The 9,158-nt window shown below is 51.3% G+C and overlaps 1 protein-coding gene across 1 annotated transcript in view; it reads right to left on the bottom strand.

Moving 5' to 3' along the window:
• Nucleotides 1-102: 102 nt before the first annotated feature.
• EEF2 (eukaryotic translation elongation factor 2) overlaps nt 103-9,158 on the bottom strand; it is a 9,292-nt gene continuing 236 nt past the window's right edge. Inside the window, exons 2-15 of the mRNA XM_010562276.1 lie at nt 8,302-8,516; nt 7,413-7,594; nt 7,115-7,326; nt 6,122-6,300; nt 5,628-5,733; nt 5,198-5,311; nt 4,861-4,999; nt 4,232-4,427; nt 3,777-4,035; nt 3,337-3,444; nt 2,879-3,232; nt 1,747-1,929; nt 1,528-1,660; nt 103-581 (exon numbers count right to left, since the gene is read on the bottom strand). Coding sequence (XP_010560578.1) covers nt 388-581; nt 1,528-1,660; nt 1,747-1,929; nt 2,879-3,232; nt 3,337-3,444; nt 3,777-4,035; nt 4,232-4,427; nt 4,861-4,999; nt 5,198-5,311; nt 5,628-5,733; nt 6,122-6,300; nt 7,115-7,326; nt 7,413-7,594; nt 8,302-8,516 — 2,574 coding nt within the window. The 3' untranslated portion in view covers nt 103-387. The remainder of the gene's footprint in view (nt 582-1,527; nt 1,661-1,746; nt 1,930-2,878; nt 3,233-3,336; nt 3,445-3,776; nt 4,036-4,231; nt 4,428-4,860; nt 5,000-5,197; nt 5,312-5,627; nt 5,734-6,121; nt 6,301-7,114; nt 7,327-7,412; nt 7,595-8,301; nt 8,517-9,158) is intronic.

Here is a 9,158-nt window from a genome sequence, read left to right as displayed (position 1 = left end):
CCACCCCGCAGGCGTCCTTCCCCCCCCCCCCCCCCCCCCTTTCCTCATTTTGCATCGTTTTACCCTAGTTTGGAGAGAAATGGAAGGACCGTGGCCCCTCCTCTCCCCCCGACCTTCTGCAAAACTGCTTTTTGAGTCAAATAAATACAGAATTGGGCAAATCTAGTGGAAATGTTTTAGTTACAATGGCAAAGATGAGTCATGTGCAACACAGAAACCTATAAGGCTTTTTTCCCCCCCCCTCCCCCTCATTTAAAGTCTCAAATCTCTATGAAACCGATTAATTAACAATGCAAAGAGATGGTGGTCACGGGCATCTCCCCCTTTGCACGGGCCTTAACGCTAATTTAATTAATTCTCCCCTCCCCAAGAGTCCAACAAGTTTAATTAGAGTTTGTCGAGGAAGTTGTCAAGGGCGGGGATGCCTTCCTTCAGCCCTTTGCGTTTGCGGGTCTCAGCCACCACCTGGCAAGGACGGCTGGCGCTGTCGAAGGGATCCCCGGGCAGGATCTGCCAGTGGTCGAAGACACACTGGGGGAAAGCCTGGCCTCCCGTGTTGGACCTTAAATCTGCTGTAAAACCTGCGAGGAAGAAGAGAAGGGGTGAGGTGGAAAGGGGAACGGGTGTAATTCAGCATCATTTCTAGCAGAAGCCATGTGCCAGGCCACCAATGACACATCTAGAGCAAAGGGATCCAGAGCAGCACCCAAAAGCCCACAGAGATGGCAACCCCGGGGCACCTCTCCCAGGGGAACAGCTGGGAGTTGGGTTGAAGAAGAGAAGGGGCTGGGGAGACCTCACTGCAACCTCTCCAGACTTCAAGGGGGCTCAGAAGATGAGGACAGGCTCTTCAGTAGAGGCTGAAGTAACAGCAGGACAAGGGGTAATGGTTTTAAACTAAAAAAGGGGAGATTCAGACTAGGTGCAAGGAAGACATTTTTTTACAATGAGGGTGGAGAAACACTGGCACAGGTTGCCCAGAGAGGTTGTCGATGCCCCATCCCTGGAAACATTCAAGGTCAGGTTGGACGGGGCTCTGAGCAACCTGCTCTAGTTGAAGGCGTCCCTGCTCATGGCAGGGGGTTGGACTAGGTGACCTTGAAAGGTCCCTTCCCACCCAAACTATTCTGTGATGTCACTCTCTTTTACCAAGTAAGAAGTGGTAGGACCAGAGGAAATGGCCTCAAGTTGCGCCAGGGGAGGTTTAGATTGGGTATCGGGAAGAATTTCTTCACTGAAAGGGCTGTCACGCACTGGAACAGGCTGCCCAGGGAAAGGGGTGAGCCACCATCCCTGGAGGTAGTTAAAGGACGCGTAGATGTGGCACTGAGGGACAGGTTTAGTGGACTTGGCAGTGTTGGGTTAACAGTTGGGCTCAATCTTAAAGGTCTTTTCCAACCTAAGTGATTCTACAATTGTTGTGGTCAGAGAGCTGGACACAAAGGATCCCCTTCCTTCCCAGGGTTGGCACCAAGCTCCCAGAAGCTGCCGCATGCCCAGGGGAGCACCCGGGACCAGCGCACTCACCAAAGGACTCGTTGACAGGCAGGTAGGCCTTGACCACAAACATGGGGGTGCCAGCCACCTGGGTCTCCTCAAACACGTGGCCACGTTTCCTGTTCAGCACGCCGTAGATGCCACCCACCACCTGCTCTGGGCACTGCAAGAGAGAGGTGTCAGGACCGCAAACCACCTGCTCATGTTTTCTTCACACAGGGTTTTCCAGGCTGAGGAGAGGTTCCTCACCTGGATTTCCACAAGGTAGATGGGCTCCATGAGCCTGGGCTGAGCAGTGAGCACACAGGCATACAGGCATCTCCTGGCAGTGGGAATGATCTGTCCGCCTCCGCGGTGGATGGCATCAGCATGCAGGGTGACATCATGCACATCAAAACGCACAGCACGCATGTTCTCCTCACACAGGACCCCCTGGAAAAGCAGAGCAAGGGGTCAGCCAACACCCTGTCAGGGGACAGCTGGCATTCCCTACCAGAAGGCTCCAGCTCCTCAGCTTATGGGCATTCCTTGGAAGCAGGTTCCAGAGCAGGAAGCACAAGAGCCCACTTGGCAGAGCAAGGAGCCATGCGGCAAGTCATCTCCCTTGCCTAGGGCCCAAGAGCCAGCTGCTCCTGCCACCAAGTCACCACTGCAGCTCCTCTGAGAAGGCTTCAGGCACTGAAACCATTCTTAGCAGTAGCTTCACGCAACAGCTCCAAGGCTCACATCAGCAGCAGGAGTGCTGCATAAGAACCCAAGAATTTGGCCAGCAAAAGAAGTTTTTCACACTACTGGGACAAAAAAGTTGTTGGCACAGCATCTTCTTCAGACTGACACTAACTTAAAAAAAGTAAACAGGAAAAAACCCTCTCCTGTTGCTGTTCCCAGTCTACCTGCCAACTTGTTATTTTGGAGTCATCTCCTGTCTAGTCCTGAAAAAATAATTGGTAAACAAGGCCAGATCTTTGCTGAGGCTCTCAGAGCAACTTTCATTTTCTTTTGATGCCAATTGTGTTATTCATCTTAATAGTTTCTGTCCCTGCTGTTGCATTCTGCTCTCAGAAAAGCTTTTAATAAGCTTTTAATTTTTTTTTTAAATTTTAAGTACGTGCTGCCGTGATGATTTTTGCTGCAGTCCTAGGAGAAAGCTTTTTGTCCTGAGGTTGTGTTTTGTGATAAACTGATAATGACATCTTCACTCCAGCTGTCACCGAGTTACATTTATCCTAAAAGATCCTTCCAAATTACAAAACGTGTTGCACTGTACGTGACAGCTTTTCCCCAAAATGTCTGTAAAAAGAAAGCTTTTTATGATGCTGCACACCGCCTGCCCCGAAGCAATCCCAGCCTCACCATAACCAGAGCCAGGCACTGCCCCTACCTCTTTTGTCGCCCACTGGAAGCCAGCCACCACGCTGTCCTTGATCTCGTTCAGGTACTGCACTCCCTTGGTGATGTCGGTCAGGATGTTGGGACCAGTGCCATCGGGACCAAAGCACCAGATTTTCCTGGCTTCAGTGACATCCCACTCGTACTTCTCAGCCAGGTAACGAGCTCGTTGCTTCAGCTCCTGACGAGCAGAGACCTCACCCTTGTCGATATCTTCGGCCAAGCCATCTGGGAAGGGCCGGGCCTTCATGTACAGCCTGTTGTGTTTGTTGGGGGACTTGGAAAGGCACATCACGTTGGATTCCTCGCTGACTGTTTCACGGTACGACACAACAGGATCTGATTTCTGTGGTGACGAAGAGCAGAGAACAGTGAGGCACCAACCAAACCGCAGCTCACCAGATACGCGCTCAGAGCTCACCAACAGCTCTGCCACTGCAGCCTCTCTACCTTAATAGGAATGCACGCATGGTCCTCTTCCAGATCCTTCAGGCAGATCTCCAAGTGCAGCTCCCCTGCACCAGCAATGATGTGCTCCCCAGACTCCTCAATGATGCACTGAAAAGAGCATTTATACAGGAGGTGACGCTTTCAACTGCAATGCAACAAAAGCTCTTGCACATAAAATAAAATACCAGTGACTGTTTCTGATTTTTGTCTTTGACTCACAGAGCTACTTCTATATGCTCTTTCCACTGATCTGGGGATGACTCAGCACCAACCCCAAGGTGAAACACAGTATTCCTTCCCACTCTGGTAGGGCTGGGACCGATACTCAATTCAAGATTCTTCTGCCAGCACCCCCAGTGCAATCATGACTAGAGGCAGAAGCCTCCTGTGCCAGCAGGACCAGGGTTTCTCCTGTCCCTGAAACCATTTCGGACATTCACCTGCACCATAGGGTCAGACTTGGCAAGACGCTTCAGTCCCTCCACCAGCTTGGGCAGGTCAGCTGGGTTCTTGGCTTCAACAGCCACACGCACGACAGGGCTGACACTGAACTTCATGACTCTCATGTTGTGAGCATGCTCAAAGGTGGTGATGGTTCCAGTCTTCACAAGGAACTGGTCGACACCAACCAGACCAACGATGTTTCCACAAGGCACGTCCTCAATGGGTTCAACATAGCGGCCCATCATGAGAATGGTCCTGGCAAGAGAGGAAGTTGTTTTAATGAGGTCTGAAAGAGGCAGCCCCACCAGGCAGTATCCTGGAGTTCAGTAGCAGCAGACTTGAAGTCCACAGCCAAGCACCTGGCCTGGCCTCAGAGACGAGAAGAGACCCAAGACCGTACTAGAACCACAAATCTGAACCACAGAGCACACCCCAGCCAGGACTGACTGACCTTTGAATTGGCTTCAGGTACAGATCCTCCTTCTTGCCAGGTGTGTAGTTTGGTCCCATGATTCTGACTTTCAAGCCAGTCGAGACGAGACCAGAGAAGACACGTCCAAAAGCGTAGAAACGTCCCTTGTCAGAGGTTGGCACCATTTTAGAGATGTACATCATCAGGGGGCCTTTGGGGTCACAGTTCTTAATACCTGTGAGGAGGGAGAGAGATCTACTTAGTTCAGTACCATTTCCCCCATTTGGTATACGTGCCCTGTCCCCTCAACTCACCCCAAATCCCAACATGAGACCTGTACCCACTATTGTCCCAGTCCCTTCACTTCTGTCCAGATAGCTGCCCAGCCCACCAGAGAGAAAGATCGCATCAATCACCAAGAGATCCTTTTCAACAAAAACAAGCTCAGCCTGAGCCCTTGACATATACCCCAACTACTCTCCAGTCACTTAGGTAGCTCAGTACTCCCGAGCAAAGCTCGTAAGCTTATTTCATTCACACTACAAAAGCTACAGAATCAAGAATTACAGTAGCTACCGAGCTGTGTACTTGGAGAACAAGATGGCTATGGGTGTGTTGGAGCACTTATGTGAAGGGATGCCTGGCAGCAAAGCAGCACCTCATCATACCTATGGCAGCCTCATCATCAGGGGGTCCCTCGTAGAGCAGCTCACAGCGGTACTTCTGGGCTGTGACAGGAGAAGGCAGGTGAATAGTGATCATCTGCAGCAGGGCATCTCCGGCAGGCAGCCACCGCCTCATCACGGCCTGAGCAGAGATCAGAGGAGCAAGACCCAGTCAGATTGTTCACAACCTGGCAGTTAACCTTCCCTTGCCTCCCCAGCCTCCAAGCTGCCAACAGCACCTTCCCACCCAAGCAGCGTTAGTAGCCACTTAGTAAGTTGACCCAGTTGGAGCTACACAGTTACGCATCTCCTCCCCACAGACACTTCAGATCAATCTCACCTTCAGCAGGGGTTTGCCCTCTTTGTCCTTATCTTCGCTGTCAAGCTTGATGTCCAGTTTCTCAATCAGTTTAGCCGCCTCCTCTTTCTTGAAGTTCATGATTGCATCGAAAACCTGGAACAACAGCAGCAGTCATGAATGTTGCCGGTGACCCAGTTTGAAGCAGCAGCACAAGTGTCTCTAAAAGAATCTCTGTTCTTGCTCATCACCCAGTTGAATCCATTTGGAGGCTCAGACACATACTTGCCTGCACAATATCTACTACCAGCCTCCCTGCCCACACAGAGTAATGAGTTAGGCTTGTGTCAGATATTTAAATTTCTTCAATCAGACAAGTCAGGTCAAAGTGAAGAAATTTTCCATCATCACTCACTGTAACTGAACCAGAGAGCATAAGGCATCAGCAAGGGCTAAACACCAGAGAACTCACCTTGAAGATGGGGTCAAGGATGAGCTGGCAGAAGGTCCTGGGCAGTTTCTTTCCATCAGGGCTGGTAGCAGATTTGCTGAACTTGCCAGTAGCAGGATCAAAATATCTGGAGAAAGAATTGAGTCAGACAAGTATCAACACTCAGTTCAACTACAGAAGCATGACTTGTTTTGCTTGCTCCAGCCAGAAGAAGGAGCCGCTCAGTAAGAACCGTCTTCATACGTTCCCCCATCACTCTCAGGTTTTCAGAGCTCACCAAAATGCATTAAACCCATGTTGCCAACTCACTGTCCCCTCCCCATTTATCTGGGTGTTTCCTATTCTGCAAAGATTTCATGAGAAACAGTTCTTTTGCTAGCACCTGCACCAAGTCATTGAGCCAGGGCCATAAGCAGGCACAACCACCTCCTCCCTCCTTACCAATCTTATACAGAGTCAGGCTGCAGCCACACAGAGCTGCTTTGGAATTAAAATCAACAGCCACGATTCCTCACCTGTCTCCCCACAGCTTCTTCATCATGTCTTCTACTTTCTTGGCACGCTCAGATGGATTCAGCTGGGCATCACCCTTGGCAGCGAACTTTGCAACGTACATTTCAGCAAACTGTTTCAGAGTGAAAGCCCAGCCATGCAGGCCAGAACCAAAGCCAACGGTACCAAGCACCGGATCAATCTGAAAGGGAACAGGAGAGCTGGGTTGCAGAGGAACAGCCACAGGTCTTACAGGCATGGAGCATTACAGCAGTCAGCCTACTCTGTCCCATACAACACTCAAGTACGAAAAGAGTTTGAAGATGGAGCTTCAGGACTATGGGACTCTCAAGCAGTTCTGTGACAGCCTGGCCACACCCCCACCATTTTAGCTTTGTAGCGCAGAACTAGATCAGTTTTTCATCACTTTGACCAACTACATACTCAAGACAGCTCAGCAGCTGTGCAGATTTGCGTGCAGGTAAGATTCCTGTCCTTCACGGGGAGCAATACAGGAAAACCTGCAGCATGCAGGAGAATGCTCAACGGGATCAAAGCGCAAGCCTTTTCTCAGAACCGAAAGCCCTGCTCGCTACCCAGGAACCCAGCGGGGAGTGGTGCTCGGAGCGCAGGGACTGGCAAACACCTACTGGCCTTCCATTTCAGAAGACAGCCGGGGGAGGGATGCTGCGTAGGAGCCTAGGATCTCGCATCACCTGACATCACAGATGTGATGTGGGCAAGAAGGTGTCCTACAAAACAAGGGCACCCTTGGTAAAGAGAGAAAATACTTTCTTGTATTTATAGACTTTATTTGCTCAAGCCTTGAACTACCAGAAGATTTCAGAGAAAAGCTAGCGAGAGCTCCAACCAGCACAAGCCTGGGTAGTATGGGCATCTTTGTTATTCTACTCTCACTTCTCCACTTGAGATAGCAAAGAACGACTAAGGAGGCAACTGCTCCCTCTTGCTAAAGGGGATTATTTCCAACACAGCATTCGCAGCCTCCCACTTACCATGATATTTCCCATGGGGCCACTTTCTCCTTCTCCATACGTGGAGATAATGACGTTCACGTTTTCCACAATGCGCTGGAAGGTCTGGTACAGCTCTTCTGGCTCCAGCTGCAGCTCCAGCAGTGCTCGGTCCATCTTGTTCATCATCAGGACAGGCTTGATCCTCTCAGCAATGGCCTGACGCAGCACAGTCTCTGTCTGCACGCACACGCCTGCCAAACACAGGGGAATTAGTTATCCTTGTTTTCCAACTCGCCCAGCACACATTCCAGTTGCATATGGCTGCAAAAAACCTTACCAGAGACACAGTCTACAACAACCAGGGCACCATCAGTGACACGAAGAGCAGCAGTGACCTCTGAAGAGAAGTCCACGTGCCCAGGAGAGTCAATCAGATTGATCAAGAAACCAGAACCATCCTTGCTCTGCTTGATGAAGGCCAAATCATTTTCAGAGAGCTCATAAAATAGGGAAATAGCTCTGAAATAGAAGAAGAACTATTAAAATTATTATCTACACATTACTCCTCCCCAATGCTTAGAAACAGCCTTTTATCCCACACAGACAGCTTTGCCTGGGCTTAAGGATTTCCTGAAGCGTATTCCTGGGAGGCCAGTGTGGGAGATAACCAGGAGCGCAGGCTAAAATCTGCCCTTCCTACACTCTTCTGAAATCATAAACTCTTCTGACTCCGTGCAATTTAAAGCACCCAAAGAGGGTTCCATTTCTTTCAAACAAGGATTTATGCTTTTTCTACTTGGCCCAACCACCTTTTTGATCCATTTTCATGTCCCTCAGGGTCCTCAAACCACCCATGGTGACACAGCCACCAGGTACGTCACCAGAGATGCTCCCAAAACAGTCTCTGCACCGCATCCGCGGGACTCCAGCGGACATCAGCCACATCCAACAGTCCCAGTGTTAAAATGGAAGGCTGAAGCTCCTGCTGCACATCTGTTTCCCAGTAGCCCCCAAGGTAGTGCTCCGTGATTCACCAGAAGCCAATCAATACTTGCTCTTTCATTTAAGCAATCCTGACGAGCAAGAGATGAGCTTCTAAACTAGACTAGAGAAAGCCTGACGCCGTCTTCTTTCACCTCACAAACAAGCCAGTGGAGGACTCAAAGCCCCCTGAGCTCAGACCACGCAGTAGGAACACAGAAGTGGCATGAGGGCAGGGAACTCACGTTGATTTGATGGTAATGCACCGTTCCTGCTCATCCTTTCTTGTGTCAGTGAAACGGGTCTCCCCCGCACGGGCAGAGGCGATGATACCAGCTTTGCATACCAGAGAATCAGTCAAGGTTGACTTGCCATGATCAACATGGGCAATCACAGACATGTTTCTGATGTTGGCCTTTTTGTCCATGATGGCCCGTATCTGGTCTACTGTGAAGTTCACCTTGAAGAATGAGAGAAGGGGGCGGGGGAAAGAGAAAAACACAGGGTATATAGAAACAGCTTTGGCAATCCCAAGAAGCCTGACCAACGCCACAAATACCTGCCATAGTCACAGCAACATCAATTCTGCCTGTGCAGCCCCTGTTACAAGACAACCCACAGCAAGGGCACCACAGACACCGGCGTTACAAGCACAGCAGCCTGGGCCCTGCAGCCCAAGCACCCAGCACGCTCCCTCTCTGGCTCAGTGTCCTACAAACTGCGGCAGCATCAACGGCTCCTGGAGGCAAGCCCCCGCTAAAGCCGAACCCTCGTTCGGTCGCTGTTTCCCAGCGGGTGGGTGACAGCCCGGTGCGCCGCTGTGATTGCCCCCGCCCGGGCCGCAGCGTTACATAAGGCAACCGCTGGCCACCGCAAAGGCCCGTTCCCGACGTCAACACCACCCCGGTGCCACATCACCGCCACCGCTCCCCCTCCCCGTGCGACAGACTCCACCGGCACGGCCACGGCAGCCCCGGCACCGGGAAAGCAGTGCCCTACGGGGGCTGGCACAGACCCCCAGGGCCGCCGGGCCCCACAAGCCAGGCAAGGGCCCCGAGTCCCACCGGGGACAGTCCCCTCCCCCCCCCCGGCACGCTTTCCA

The sequence above is a fragment of the Haliaeetus leucocephalus genome, unplaced genomic scaffold (assembly GCF_000737465.1).
Source record: "Haliaeetus leucocephalus isolate CR32 unplaced genomic scaffold, Haliaeetus_leucocephalus-4.0 Scaffold157, whole genome shotgun sequence".
NCBI classification, from domain to species: Eukaryota; Metazoa; Chordata; class Aves; order Accipitriformes; family Accipitridae; genus Haliaeetus; species Haliaeetus leucocephalus.
Note: the sequence above shows the minus strand (reverse complement) of the source record. Positions and strands in the feature narration are given on the sequence as shown.